Source organism: Eptatretus burgeri, chromosome 11, assembly GCF_056783735.1.
Source record: "Eptatretus burgeri isolate ZD-2024b chromosome 11, Ebu_testis_v1, whole genome shotgun sequence".
Classification (NCBI taxonomy): domain Eukaryota; kingdom Metazoa; phylum Chordata; class Myxini; order Myxiniformes; family Myxinidae; genus Eptatretus; species Eptatretus burgeri.
Genome location: NC_140971.1, coordinates 97,182,491 through 97,197,957, shown reverse-complemented (window position 1 = coordinate 97,197,957; position 15,467 = coordinate 97,182,491). Strand labels below are relative to the sequence as shown.

The 15,467-nt window shown below is 45.0% G+C and overlaps 1 protein-coding gene across 9 annotated transcripts in view; it reads right to left on the bottom strand.

Moving 5' to 3' along the window:
* Nucleotides 1–330: 330 nt before the first annotated feature.
* LOC147017722 (uncharacterized) overlaps nucleotides 331–15,467 on the bottom strand; it is an 85,564-nt gene continuing 70,427 nt past the window's right edge. For 5 of the 9 annotated variants that reach the window (XM_085847577.1, XM_085847571.1, XM_085847570.1 and 2 more), the window contains 8 exons: nucleotides 10,395–10,628; nucleotides 9,426–9,551; nucleotides 9,217–9,262; nucleotides 8,542–8,742; nucleotides 4,054–4,287; nucleotides 3,080–3,205; nucleotides 2,871–2,916; nucleotides 331–2,396 (listed from right to left, as the gene is read on the bottom strand). In XM_085847577.1, coding sequence (XP_085703703.1) covers nucleotides 8,699–8,742; nucleotides 9,217–9,262; nucleotides 9,426–9,551; nucleotides 10,395–10,628 — 450 coding nt within the window. In that variant the 3' untranslated portion in view covers nucleotides 331–2,396; nucleotides 2,871–2,916; nucleotides 3,080–3,205; nucleotides 4,054–4,287; nucleotides 8,542–8,698. Of the gene's footprint in view, nucleotides 2,397–2,870; nucleotides 2,917–3,079; nucleotides 3,206–4,053; nucleotides 4,288–5,815; nucleotides 5,931–8,541; nucleotides 8,743–9,216; nucleotides 9,263–9,425; nucleotides 9,552–10,394; nucleotides 10,629–15,467 lie in introns of those variants that run through there. The other 4 variants (XM_085847575.1, XM_085847574.1, XM_085847572.1 and 1 more) reach the window with 4 other exon arrangements.

Here is a 15,467-nt window from a genome sequence, read left to right as displayed (position 1 = left end):
CCGTAAAATACGGAAGGAGTTTCACCCTGTATGTGAGGAAAGTGAAACAAAGAAACTTTATCGTTAATAAATCGTTGCAGCCTGTTCCAACTCAAGGCATTGTTGAGCAGGCCAAACAAAATGTTGAACTAAGACCCCAACGAGGGAGAGAACTGTGTCCGAGGATGTACATGATATAGAATATAATTAAATAAGGCCATTAATTATCTTCAAAAGGGGTGTTTTAATTAACCCAGACAACTAATTTTCACTCTTGCACTTCCTTGGAGTTCCCTTGGTGTGCATGCAAAGTATCAGCTGCTATGTTTCATGGTTTCGGAGTTATGGAGGACACACACACACACACACACACACACACACACACACACACACACACACACACACACACACACACACACACTGACATTTATTGGTATAGCTAATACAGCATAAATGACATATAATCACTACTCGATTGTTACACTGTGCAACAAAATTATGACTTCGTTCTTCAAAATCCTCTCTTGCAATGTAATTTGGGTAGAATGAAGTACACTGCACTAAATTAAAGCTTATAAACGTGGAGCAACAACAGATAATCATCAAATGAAGATGGATCGTCACCCTACAGGTACAGCTATAACCAGAGTGGCCTAGATCTCTACCACTAGGGTGACAATCTCCACTCGGGCAACCATCCCCACCAGATGATCCACCTCATACTCAGGTGAAGTACACAAGTGCTGCGCAGACCTTACCGTGCTGTTTAACCCCCCGGGGATCTTTGCCTAGTCGAGGGTTAACAATGACTACCACCGCCGCGCCTCAGCACAGAGCGCCATTTCCTGTGTGTTTTATATTTCACGGCGATGGCCCCGCTTCACACAGGAGCGACAATGGCTTCATAGGCTTTACTTGTGATCTCCTGAACCAGAAAGGAAGACGGCTGACTGAACTACAACACAATGACTGGCAAATCTCAGGTACGACACGGCAGAAAAAAAATCCGAAAGACTGAACCCAAAATCTAGCTGAGCAGTTAGATTTTTCTCCAGGGAGCCCAGGGAAGTGGAGCCAAAAGTCCAAGGAGCTCATGGTTCAAAGGATTAATTTTAATTTTGTCCAATAGTTGCCCTGCTGCCCAAAAATGGGAGGAAGATTGAAAGTGAACTTTAAACTTACACTTGGGAACATGAATTTTGTGGGAGGGCGGGGGGGGGGGGTCATATTGAGGAGATATTTCTCTGAAGGCCACCAACCTGCCTCATGGCAAACCTCAAAGAAATATCTCGAAAAGGGCAGAAAAAGAGGATCAGAGAGGAAAGTAGGAAGCTTGGATGATTGGAGTCAGCAGTCATGAGGTCATTTAATGAAGTCACCTGGAAAATAGGGCAAGATTGTCAGACATTTAAGAGGGGAAAGTTGAGGTCATATCGAGGAGATATTTGTCTGAAGGCCACCAGATTGCATCATGGCGGCCATCAAATAAATATCAAGAAAGGAGCAGAAAAAGAGGAGAACAGGTGTCAAGAAGTTTGGATGATTGGCGTTCCAGGTCAGCAGTCATGGAGCTATTTAATGAAGGCACCTGGAAAATAGGGCAAGATTGTCAGACATTTAAGAGGGGAAAGTTGAGGTCATATCGAGGAGATATTTGTCTGAAGGCCACCAGATTGCATCATGGCAGCCATCAAATAAATATCAAGAAAAGAGCAGAAAAAGAGAACAGGTGTCAAGAGGTTCGGATGATTGGCGTTCCGGGTCAGCAGTCATGGAGCTATTTAATGAAGGCACCTGAAAAATAGGGCAAGATTAGCAGAAATTTGAGAGGGGAAAGGTGAGCTCATATTGAGGAGATAGTTCTCTGAATGCTGCCAGCCTGCATCATGGAAACATTCAAAGAACTGAAGTATTTGGAAAAGAACAGACACGAAAGTATCCAGACAGCAAAGTAAAAAGTTTTGTTTCTCAGAGTTCATTGGAGCCACCTAGAAAGTAAGGAAAGATTATGAAATCTTTCTCCACCTGAAGAAAGAACATCACACGCTGGAAAGAGTTTTCTGTTAATAAGGGGATAGGTATGGAGCAGTTATGAGACGGAACTCGGTTAGGTGTTGGGTTCAGGTTCGGATTGTGTCGTTCAGTCAAACTTTATTTAAGCCGTCACTTCCCGGAATCCTCTGGGTACCAGCGAGTCAGAGTAAAATTTTTCTCACAGTATTCAGCAGGGCATTTCCTCACAAGGAATTTCTTCATCCACATTGATGCCAACCGAGCTGTTGCTCCATTTCCTCGGGTATTCAACTCCCGTGTTACTTTCTTTTTCTTCACTCTTGCATCTCATTCTTCTCACCAGGTCTTCGTGACTGCTCTTCACCAGCAATTCAGATGATCGTCATTAAAACTAAGATCTTTTCCTTGGTGAGTAGGCCAGACATTCAGAGGAACAAAATGCCACGAGAAGATATGGTTAAACACGGAAATATTATGTGAAAACACAACACAAGGATGAAGATAGAGAGACACGACAGATCTGGTCAGAAAACTTAGCTTTGATAAACTGGAAAGAAACACTGCACGATCAAAGTCTAACGCACTCAGACCCAGAACCGGAAGTCAACCCTTTGAACCTGAGCAGCAATTTTCCCAGCCACTATTCAAACCTCCATCTACCTGAGCAGTTGGATTTTTCTCCAGGGAGCCTAGGGTGGTGGAGCCAAACGTCCAAGGAGCTCATGGTTCAAAGGATTAATGTTAATTTTGTCCAAATAGTTGCCCTGCTGCCCTATTATCAGTTCATGCTCTCTATCACCATGCTCTTCCAGGAGGTTCCATCTTGTGGAGAAAATACTAACGGAACGTATCAAGAGTACAAAAGGAGGGCTGTTTACCTTCAGAAGAGGGACATGCTGTGAACCAATTGTGGTGTAAAATCTCCTGCAAAAGAATGTGTTGGATTCAAATATAAACACTATCAGGAAACACCTCCACTCGTGAGCAATAACATTTTGCTCCACCAAAACAGGTCAGCAACCCCAGCATGTGTGAACATACTTGTTCATGCAAATCAAAACAGCTGAAAACGGTATCGAACCCTCACCTCCATAGTGAATCTCAATGCAGGCTCGTTATAGGTCATCCCAAGCAGAAGGCCAGCCAATTCTGGTCCCGAATTTGGTGGCAGTTTGGGAACCACTTTGGAATACGTGTAGGTATCTGACTTTTTCTGTGAAGAAGCAAAAGAAACGTATTTGTGACAGAATCCGAATCCATCATCACAATCGAATACTTACATTTAAGCATATATTCCAATCAAGCACTCCCTGATGCAACAATAACCGAGACTTCACTTTAAACTAATAAAATACATTTTGATTAATCAAATAAATTGTGGTGCACAATACAGAAATTTTCTTCGTAAGCCGAAAAGCAAACCCCCTCAACTCATTCATTGGATATTAAGTCGATGGGGTTTATTAAATAAATTTGTGACAACTCAAATCTTTGGTGGTCGAAATGAAACGTACCAAACAAGAATTACAAAAGAGAATACAAGTGAATGATGAAACAATCATTTGTTTCATTGCACAGAATGGAAGACAATAGATCACGCATCCAAACCGGAATATCCAGCGGAACCTGCACTCATCAAGCTAACAGATATTAACATAAAAAGCAAGCCAAACAACAACATACCAGCACCAAACCATTAGAAATACCCCAAAAAAAAACAAACATATTCCTCAACACTCCCTTTCACTCACCACACCCTCAGCACCCCCTTCACACCACACTCACACCCCCTTGATTGACTTAGCATACCCTGACACTCTCAGCAATGTCAATCTCCTGTGCAGATTCTCTCCACAAACTCAATCCACTTCCATTTACAAATTATTCATGTTCCGTTATCTCCTGCTAAGTTCTTTCAACCTATCCGTAGCATTTCCTACAGCAAAAACTGTTTCCAAAATAACAATCAGAGCGGTTATGTTCAAAAAGGCACCTCTGCACATCATAATGATTCAATGTCTTTGTGATAAGGATCATGACACCATTATAAACAATACTCACTTTGAGCAGATGAGATCCATTAAATTTAATGCCAAGAAATAATTGTATGAACAGGATGCCCAGTGACCAAACGTCGGCTGGGGGACCTTCATAGCCATCCTCTGAGATCTCTGGGGCAATGTAGCCACACGTGCCACTCTCTTCAAAAAGTTTTTCACCCTCATTCAAAAATTTCGCAAGGCCAAAGTCGATAACCTTCACCACCAGTTGATCATTGCAAAGCACGTTGCAAAGCTAGAGAACAAACAGAAATCAAAATGTTTTAAAAACCATCAAACCTTTCATCATAAAATATGTTCAAAGAAAAATCCAAATTTGAATGAGAAGGGCAGGCAGAAAAAAAATTAAAAAAATTAAAAACCCAGGCAATGTATCGCCAGCAGAGGCTTACAGGCCTGATGTGTTCAGCCCAAAATAAAACCAACATGGCAGCCATGTCATTTTTGCTGGCTGTCATGGTGGGTGGAGTCAAGAGACCGGTGTGGGTGTGGTCCGGCAGCTGTCCGACCAATGGGTGAACATTTCAAAAATCGACCCCCCAACAAGAACCTCAACAACAGCAATGCAGAGCTCTTGAAGACCTGCCACACCTTACAGGTAAAAAATTCCAGGAAGAGTAAAGTTTTATAAAAACATTCTCCACCAATGTCAGAAGTTCAGACAATAATATGGAGGAGCTTGAAGCGAGAGGACACAGCGAAGAGTACGGACGATAGAGTCGCAGTATATGAGACTTGGTTTAGCTCGACGAATGGACAAGAAGGCTGCAATATGTAGAGGTGTGATAGGAAAGAAAAAGTAGCAGGAGGTGAAGCAATCGAGGTAGAGAACAATACCATATTCTATCAATAGAAAGGAGTGATGTGAAGGAGGGAATTAATGTGGAGAGTTCTGTGTAGATAGATATTAAGGATGGAAGAATAGTTAGGTACATCTGTCAGGCTCCTGGTGCGACGGAAGAAAGGTTCATTAAGAATTCCGAAAGGCATGTGGTAAGGGACGAAGATTGATTGTGGGCGATTTTAATTTGCCAGGAATACACTGGGTTCAGGAACAGGGAAATGGCAGATGAGGAATTTCTCGATCTAGTCCAGGATTAGCTTTTTAATCCAGTTTATAGATAATCCCATGAGGAGAAGTGGAGTGTTAGATCTCTCATTAGGTAATAACTCGAATATGGTGGAGAAGGTTGAGGTGGAACAGTATTAATGAACAAGTGACCGTAACATAGCGTGTGACAATGGATTCTGTTAAGACGAGTTTGACATTGCAGAATGACGCTCGTAGATGTCAGGAAAGGAAATTTTGAGAGTCTGAGGAGAGAGGTGCCATCGATTGCAATAAATGAACAGGAGGGCAATCAGTAGCAGAGAAAATGGAACCTTCAATGAGAAAATGTGCAATAACATCTTCACAATGTCACCTTGAATAGAGATATAAAAAATGAAATACACACTCAGACAGTGGGTAGTCCTGTTTTTCACAGACTGCAACCGAACTGGAATGGGAATTTAATTTTGAAATCTTCCTTTCTAGCTGCATTGGAGGTCGAATGAATTGTGCAATGAGCACAAAAGGGGAGGATATATCCATCCATCCATCCATCCATCCATTGGGACCATACTCTGTACAGAGCGTCGGAGACCATACTCTCCTGGGCTATTGGGCACAATCCTGGATGGGTCACCGCGGCTCAATCATCCCAGCAAGCTGGTACTCATTTCGCTAACCTCGGAAGGAGGACAGGCCGAGTCAACCCCACCTGGTATTAATTCCATGGTTGAGCAGGATTTGAACTCAGGACCCTAAGTTTCCAAGGTGGACACAGTTCCGATAGAAAGTGCACACCCCCTTTCAAAATTTTCACCTTTTGTTGCCTGGAAAGAAATTGCGTTAAATCAGACTTTTTCCACCTTTATTTACACATCGTAACCCACAACTTCCAAGTGAAAAACAAATTCCACAAATTTCATAAAACAATTAAAAATTCAAAACTACAATATCTTGGTTGAATAAGTGTCCACCCCCCTGAGTTAATACTTGGTGGAAGCACTTTTGACAGCAATTACAGCTGTAAGTCTGTTGGGATAGGTCTCTACCAACTTTGCACACCTTGATTGGGTAATATTTGCACATTCTTCTGAACAAAACTGTTCAAGCTCAGTCGAGTTATGTGGAGAGCGTTGAGGGACAGCAATCTTTAAGTCATGCCACAGATCTTTGATTGGATTTAGGTTGGGGCTTTGACTGGGCCACTCAAGGACATTTATCTTTTTGTTCCTGAACCACTCCAGTGTAGCTTCAGCTGTGTGCTTTGGGTCGTCGTCATGCTGAAAGGTGAACTTCCGTCCCAATTTCAGCTTTCTTGCAGATGGCAGCAGGTTTTCCTCTCGGATTTTTCTGTATTTGGCTCCCTCCATTCTCCCTTCTCTCCTGACAAATGCCCCAGTCCCACTAGCCACTACTGATGAGAAACATCCCCATAGCATGATGCTGCCACCACCATGCTTCACAGTAGGGATGGTGTTCTTTGGGTGATGTGCTGTGTTGGGTTTGTTGCAGCCTGTTCCAACTCAAGGCATTGTTGAGCAGGCCAAACAAAATGTTGAACTAAGACCCCAACGAGGGAGAGAACTGTGTCCGAGGATGTACATGATATAGAATATAATTAAATAAGGCCATTAATTATCTTCAAAAGGGGTGTTTTAATTAACCCAGACAACTAATTTTCACTCTTGCACTTCCTTGGAGTTCCCTTGGTGTGCATGCAAAGTATCAGCTTCTATCTTTCATGGTTTCGGAGTTATGGAGGACACACACACACACACACACACACACACACACACACACACACACACACACACACACACACACACACACACACACACACACACACACACTGACATTTATTGGTATAGCTCATACAGCATAAATGACATATAATCACTACTCGATTGTTACACTGTGCAACAAAATTATGACTTCGTTCTTCAAAATCCTCTCTTGCAATGTAATTTGGGTAGAATGAAGTACACTGCACTAAATTAAAGCTTATAAACGTGGAGCAACAACAGATAATCATCAAATGAAGATGGATCGTCACCCTACAGGTACAGCTATAACCAGAGTGGCCTAGATCTCTACCACTAGGGTGACAATCTCCACTCAGGCAACCATCCCCACCAGATGATCCACCTCATACTCAGGTGAAGTACACAAGTGCTGCGCAGACCTTACCGTGCTGTTTAACCCCCCGGGGATCTTTGCCTAGTCGAGGGTTAACAATGACTACCACCGCCGCGCCTCAGCACAGAGCGCCATTTCCTGTGTGTTTTATATTTCACGGCGATGGCCCCGCTTCACACAGGAGCGACAATGGCTTCATAGGCTTTACTTGTGATCTCCTGAACCAGAACGGGAAGACGGCTGACTGAACGACAACACAATGACTGGCAAATCTCAGGTACGACACGGCAGAAAAAAAATCCGAAAGACTGAACCCAAAATCTAGCTGAGCAGTTAGATTTTTCTCCAGGGAGCCCAGGGAAGTGGAGCCAAAAGTCCAAGGAGCTCATGGTTCAAAGGATTCATTTTAATTTTGTCCAATAGTTGCCCTGCTGCCCAAAAATGGGAGGAAGATTGAAAGTGAACTTTAAACTTACACTTGGGAACATGAATTTTGCGGGAGGGCGGGGGGGGGGTCATATTGAGGAGATATTTCTCTGAAGGCCACCAACCTGCCTCATGGCAAACCTCAAAGAAATATCTCGAAAAGGGCAGAAAAAGAGGAGCAGAGAGGAAAGTAGGAAGCTTGGATGATTGGAGTCAGCAGTCATGAAGTCATTTAATGAAGTCACCTGGAAAATAGGGCAAGATTGTCAGACATTTAAGAGGGGAAAGTTGAGGTCATATCGAGGAGATATTTGTCTGAAGGCCACCAGATTGCATCATGGCGGCCATCAAATAAATATCAAGAAAAGAGCAGAAAAAGAGGAGAACAGGTGTCAAGAAGTTTGGATGATTGGCGTTCCAGGTCAGCAGTCATGGAGCTATTTAATGAAGGCACCTGAAAAATAGGGCAAGATTAGCAGACATTTGAGAGGGGAAAGGTGAGCTCATATTGAGGAGATAGTTCTCTGAATGCTGCCAGCCTGCATCATGGAAACATTCAAAGAACTGAAGTATTTGGAAAAGAACAGACACGAAAGTATCCAGACAGCAAAGTAAAAAGTTTTGTTTCTCAGAGTTCATTGGAGCCACCTAGAAAGTAAGGAAAGATTATGAAATCTTTCTCCACCTGAAGAAAGACCATCACACGCTGGAAAGAGTTTTCTGTTAATAAGGGGATAGGTATGGGGCAGTTATGAGACGGAACTCGGTTAGGTGTTGGGTTCAGGTTCGGATTGTGTCGTTCAGTCAAACTTTATTTAAGCCGTCACTTCCCAGAATCCTCTGGGTACCAGCGAGTCAGAGTAAAATTTTTCTCACAGTATTCAGCAGGGCATTTCCTCACAAGGAATTTCTTCATCCACATTGATGCCAACCGAGCTGTTGTTCCATTTCCTCGGGTATTCAACTCCCATGTTACTTTCTTTTTCTTCACTCTTGCATCTCATTCTTCTCACCAGGTCTTCGTGACTACTCTTCACCAGCAATTCAGATGAACGTCATCAAAACTAAGATCTTTTCCTTGGTGAGTAGGCCAGACATTCAGAGGAACAAAATGCCACGAGAAGATATGGTTAAACACGGAAATATTATGTGAAAACACAACACAAGGATGAAGATAGAGAGACACGACAGATCTGGTCTGAAAACTTAGCTTTGATAAACTGGAAAGAAACACTGCACGATCAAAGTCTAACGCACTCAGGCCCAGAACCGGAAGTCAACCCTTTGAACCTGAGCAGCAATTTTCCCAGCCACTATTCAAACCTCCATCTACCTGAGCAGTTGGATTTTTCTCCAGGGAGCCGAGGGTGGTGGAGCCAAACGTCCAAGGAGCTCATGGTTCAAAGGATTAATGTTAATTTTGTCCAAATAGTTGCCCTGCTGCCCTATTATCAGTTCATGCTCTCTATCACCATGCTCTTCCAGGAGGTTCCATCTTGTGGAGAAAATACTAAAGGAACGTATCAAGAGTACAAAAGGAGGGCTGTTTACCTTCAGAAGAGGGACATGCTGTGAACCAATTGTGGTGTAAAATCTCCTGCAAAAGAATGTGTTGGATTCAAATATAAACACTATCAGGAAACACCTCCACTCGTGAGCAATGACATTTTGCTCCACCAAAACAGGTCAGCAACCCCAGCATGTGTGAACATACTTGTTCATGCAAATCAAAACAGCTGAAAACGGTATCGAACCCTCACCTCCATAGTGAATCTCAATGCAGGCTCGTTATAGGTCATCCCAAGCAGAAGGCCAGCCAATTCTGGTCCCGAATTTGGTGGCAGTTTGGGAACCACTTTGGAATACGTGTAGGTATCTGACTTTTTCTGTGAAGAAGCAAAAGAAACGTATTTGTGACAGAATCCAAACCATCATCACAATCGAATACTTACATTTAAGCATATATTCCAATCAAGCACTCCCTGATGCAACAATAACCGAGACTTCACTTTAAACTAATAAAATACATTTTGATTAATCAAATAAATTGTGGTGCACAACACAGAAATTTTCTTCGTAAGCCGAAAAGCAAACCCCCTCAACTCATTCATTGGATATTAAGTCGATGGGGTTTATTAAATAAATTTGTGACAACTCAAATCTTTGGTGGTCGAAATGAAACGTACCAAACAAGAATTACAAAAGAGAATACAAGTGAATGATGAAACAATCATTTGTTTCATTGCACAGAATGGAAGACAATAGATCACGCATCCAAACCGGAACATCCAGCGGAACCTGCACTCATCAAGCTAACAGATATTAACATAAAAAGCAAGCCAAACAACAACATACCAGCACCAAACCATTAGAAATACCACAAAAAAAAACATATTCCTCAACACTCCCTTTCACTCACCACACCCTCAGCACCCCCTTCACACCACACTCACACCCCCTTGATTGACTTAGCATACCCTGACACTCTCAGCAATGTCAATCTCCTGTGCAGATTCTCTCCACAAACTCAATCCACTTCCATTTACAAATTATTCATGTTCCGTTATCTCCTGCTAAGTTCTTTCAACCTATCCGTAGCATTTCCTACAGCAAAAACTGTTTCCAAAATAACAATCAGAGCGGTTATGTTCAAAAAGGCACCTCTGCACATCATAATGATTCAATGTCTTTGTGATAAGGATCATGACACCATTATAAACAATACTCACTTTGAGCAGATGAGATCCATTAAATTTAATGCCAAGAAATAATTGTATGAACAGGATGCCCAGTGACCAAACGTCGGCTGGGGGACCTTCATAGCCATCCTCTGAGATCTCTGGGGCCATGTAGCCACACGTGCCACTCTCTTCAAAAAGTTTTTCACCCTCATTCAAAAATTTCGCAAGGCCAAAGTCGATAACCTTCACCACCAGTTGATCATTGCAAAGCACGTTGCAAAGCTAGAGAACAAACAGAAATCAAAATGTTTTAAAAACCATCAAACCTTTCATCATAAAATATGTTCAAAGAAAAATCCAAATTTGAATGAGAAGGGCAGGCAGAAAAAAAATTTAAAAAATTAAAAACCCAGGCAATGTATCGCCAGCAGAGGCTTACAGGCCTGATGTGTTCAGCCCAAAATAAAACCAACATGGCAGCCATGTCATTTTTGCTGGCTGTCATGGTGGGTGGAGTCAAGAGACCGGTGTGGGTGTGGTCCGGCAGCTGTCCGACCAATGGGTGAACATTTCAAAAATCGACCCCCCAACAAGAACCCCAACAACAGCAATGCAGAGCTCTTGAAGATCTGCCACACCTTACAGGTAAAAAATTCCAGGAAGAGAAAAGTTTTATAAAAACATTCTCCACCAATGTCAGAAGTTCAGACAATAATATGGAGGAGCTTGAAGCGAGAGGACACAGCGAAGAGTACGGACGATAGAGTCGCAGTATATGAGACTTGGTTTAGCTCGACGAATGGACAAGAAGGCTGCAATATGTAGAGGTGTGATAGGAAAGAAAAAGTAGCAGGAGGTGCAGCAATCTAGGTAGAGAACAATACCATATTCTATCAATAGAAAGGAGTGATGTGAAGGAGGGAATTAATGTGGAGAGTTCTGTGTAGATAGATATTAAGGATGGAAGAATAGTTAGGTACATCTGTCAGGCTCCTGGTGCGACGGAAGAAAGGTTCATTAAGAATTCCGAAAGGCATGTGGTAAGGGACGAAGATTGATTGTGGGCGATTTTAATTTGCCAGGAATACACTGGGTTCAGGAACAGGGAAATGGCAGATGAGGAATTTCTCGATCTAGTCCAGGATTAGCTTTTTAATCCAGTTTATAGATAATCCCATGAGGAGAAGTGGAGTGTTAGATCTCTCATTAGGTAATAACTCGAATATGGTGGAGAAGGTTGAGGTGGAACAGTATTAATGAACAAGTGACCATAACAGCGTGTGACAATGGATTCTGTTAAGACGAGTTTGACATTGCAGAATGACGCTCGTAGATGTCAGGAAAGGAAATTTTGAGAGTCTGAGGAGAGAGGTGCCATCGATTGCAAGAAATGAACAGGAGGGCAATCAGTAGCAGAGAAAATGGAACCTTCAATGAGAAAATGTGCAATAACATCTTCACAATGTCACCTTGAATAGAGATATAAAAAATGAAATACACACTCAGACAGTGGGTAGTCCTGTTTTTCACAGACTGCAACCGAACTGGAATGGGAATTTAATTTTGAAATCTTCCTTTCTAGCTGCATTGTAGGTCGAATGAATTGTGCAATGAGCACAAAAGGGGAGGATATATCCATCCATCCATTCATCCATCCATTGGGACCATACTCTGTACAGAGCGTCGGAGACCATACTCTCCTGGGCAGGTCAGGTCAGGTATGGGAGCATGTGCCAGAACAGCGCGTCGCTGCGTCCACTTTCCGCCGGTACTCCGGGGGCCTCCGTCTGGCCATCCCCCAGGCAGATGCCAGGCCCATCCCCATCTCCTTGAGATGATGGTCAACCTGCTGCAACCATGAGGCACGTGGTCGGCCCACTGGCCTCCTCCACTCATGAGACTCCCTCGCTGAGAGAATCTGGTGAGCAGGATCAGCGTCAGGAAAACGAGCCACATGTCCATACAGCCGCAGCTGACGCTCACGGACTATGCAGGTAACAAATCTCATCCGAGTCTCTCTCAGCAACCGCTCGTTGGACACAAAATCCGACCAGCGATAGCCAAGGATTCTCCGAAGAGACCTGGTACCAAAGGAATTAAGTCTCCGTCTCAGATCCTTGGTCAAAGTCCAAGTCTCGCACCCATAGAGCAAGACTGGAAGTACCAAGGACCTGAAGACTCGGACTTTCGTCCTCCCGCACAGGTACCGGCAGCGCCACACCCCATGATCCAGTGAATCCATGACTCCCCAGGCCCGACCCAGACGTCTATTGACCTCCGGCTCACAACCTGCGGAGACATGAATATCACTGCCAAGGTAAGTGAATCTATCCACGACCTCAACATCCTCACCACAAACAGACACAGACAGGACAGCAGCATCCAAGATGTCACCGAAAGCCTGGATCTTTGTTTTGACCCAAGAAATCCGTAATCCCAACGGCTCCGACTCCTCATTCAGCACCTCGAGGGCCCCCAAGAGGATGTCTAAAGTCTCCGCAAAGATGACTGCATCATCTGCAAAATCAAGGTCCGAGATCTTGACATTGCCAAACGATGCACCGCAACTTGATCTCTCCGACATCCTCCCAAAAATCCAGTCCATACAAGTGCTGAAAAGTGTGGGGGCAAGTACACATCCATGACGAACTCCAGTAACAACTGGAAATAAGTCAGAGGCGGTACCAACACACTTCACAGCACTCTCAGTACCAGAGTAGAGTTCAGACATCAGATCGATCAGTTTCAGTGGCACCCCACGAAGACCAAGAATCCTCCAGAGGACATCCCGATTCACTGAATCGAACGCTTTACAGAGATCAACATAGGCTGCAAGCAGCCCCTGCCGAAACTCTCGTCTGCGTTCAGTGAGGACACGAAGAGCAAGGATACGGTCAATCGTTGACCTCTTTGGTGTAAAGCCTGACTGCTCTGGACGCTGGTGCTCAAGCAGATGGTGGCGAACCCTATCAAGAATTATCCGAGCAAAGACCTTGCCCGGCACTGAGAGCAGCGTCACCCCTCGGTAGTTGTTGCAGTCTTGGCGATCACCCTTCCCTTTCCAGAGAGGGACAACAAGGCCCCTCTTCCAGTCAGTTGGGATGATGCCTGTGTTCCAGGCAGAGCACAAAACTGCATGCAACGACGCGAGTGCAGCATTTCCACCAGCCTTGAGAAGTTCAGCATGGATGCCACAGATCCCTGGAGCTTTGCCCCGTTTCAACTGGTTCACTGCAGCCCGTGTTTCCACAAGCGATGGTGGACCACAGTTGATTCGAGGGTCAGCAACAGGGATTGTAACACCCTTGACGTCCAACTCGACAGCTGGGGGATCAGCCTGGTACAACCGCTCAAAGTAACCGGCCCAGCGGGCCTTCACTTCAGACTCCTCTGTCAAGAGCCTACCACTCTCTGCTCGAACTGCAGTGCTCCGAGGGATGGGCTTGGATGAACGTAATGCGCGAATTCCCCTGTAAGCGGGACGAGAATCACCTGTCCACAGGTGATGCTCTACCCCCTCACAGATTCCTCGCACATAGGCCTCCTTGTCCACCCTCAGTGCACGTACAGTTTTACGCCTCAGCTCCCTGAACAGCTCAGCTCTGCCATTCAGCCTGGCCCTGCGACTCTGGTCAATGGTATCCAGTGTCCCTTGAGAGACAAAATTCTTCTTTGCCCTGCGGTGAACTCCAAGGCATCCACCGGCAACATCAAGGACGGTGGTCTTGAAGGTGCTCCACAACTCTTCAGGACCCCCAAAGCACCCAGACCCCCAAGTGTCCACTCAGCCTGTTCGCAAACTCCTCAGCTACTCTCTCATCCCTGAGCTTGGCAACATCCAGCCTAGGCTGGGATGGTACCATTCTCCAGGATTTAAGGTGCAGCTTTAGAGTTGCTACAACAAGCCTGTGGTCAGTATTGAGGAACTGAGCACTCCGGTAGACCCTGCAGTTCTGGATCATCCTCCAACGACCGTCAATGAGGACATGGTCAATCTCCTTTGCCACACCGCCAGCGTTGGAATACCAAGTCCAGCGATGAGCTTGCGGGCGCTGAAACCATGAACCAGCCACCCTAAGTCCATGACTTCTTGCAAAGTCAAGGAACTTAGTGCTATTCTGGTTCATAGTTCCTGACCCATGGGGACCAACACACACCTCATAACCATCCCTATCAGTTCCAGTCGATGCATTGAAATCCCCCAAGACTAGAAGTGTATCTCGTCTGGGGCACTGATCAACCACAGACTCGAGTGTGGCGTAGAATGCATCCTTCACGGTAAGATCACTCGCCTCAGTCGGAGCATAAATAGAGACCAGGGAAATGACACCTAAGGAGTGACGAATCCTTAATCTCATAATACGCTCGTTGACCGGTGTTACCTCAATTATCATTGGGGTCAGCTTATTGGACACAGCTACAGCAACTCCTTGGGTATGGTAACCATCAGAGCGACCAGACCAATAGTAGGTGTAACCACCCACCATTATCTCGCCGCAATCCGGTCTCCGAACCTCAGAGAGAGCTGCAATCCCGATGTCCAAACGCTTGAGCTCAGATGATAACAGAGACAGGTGATCATCCTCTCTTAGGGATAGGACATTCCAGGCACCCACCCGAAGGGACCGCCTCAGGTTAACCCAAGGAGACCGCCGTCTGGTGGACGACACCTCAGCACCACTCCGACACACTCTCCCGCAATCTGACCCAGGGATGTTACCCCGTGGTTTCCCTCCTATCAAAGATTGGGGGTCCCGAAGGCTTTGCCCCAATCCCATCATCCGGTGAGCTGCCCTGCGAAGGGAAGCTGCACAGGAGGTACTCCCACGGAGTGGGTTTTCAGATTTTTTTGCGTTTTTGCGTTTTGCGGAATGAAGCGTTTTACGGTGGCTGGAGTGCAAATCCTGCCACCAACCTCCTAATAAGAAGTAACCCAACTGCAGGAGGACGTCCGCAGACACAGTTGGGCACTAGATATGGATGGCCGTTGGCTCACAAGGAGCTCCTCCGCCCTTTGACAGGTTTTGTTTTTAATCCTGCTGGGTGTCCATATCCAAACACCCTCCTCACCAGAAAACCTGGTGGGGGAGACGGTTTAGTCGCCGACAACCCGACCATGGA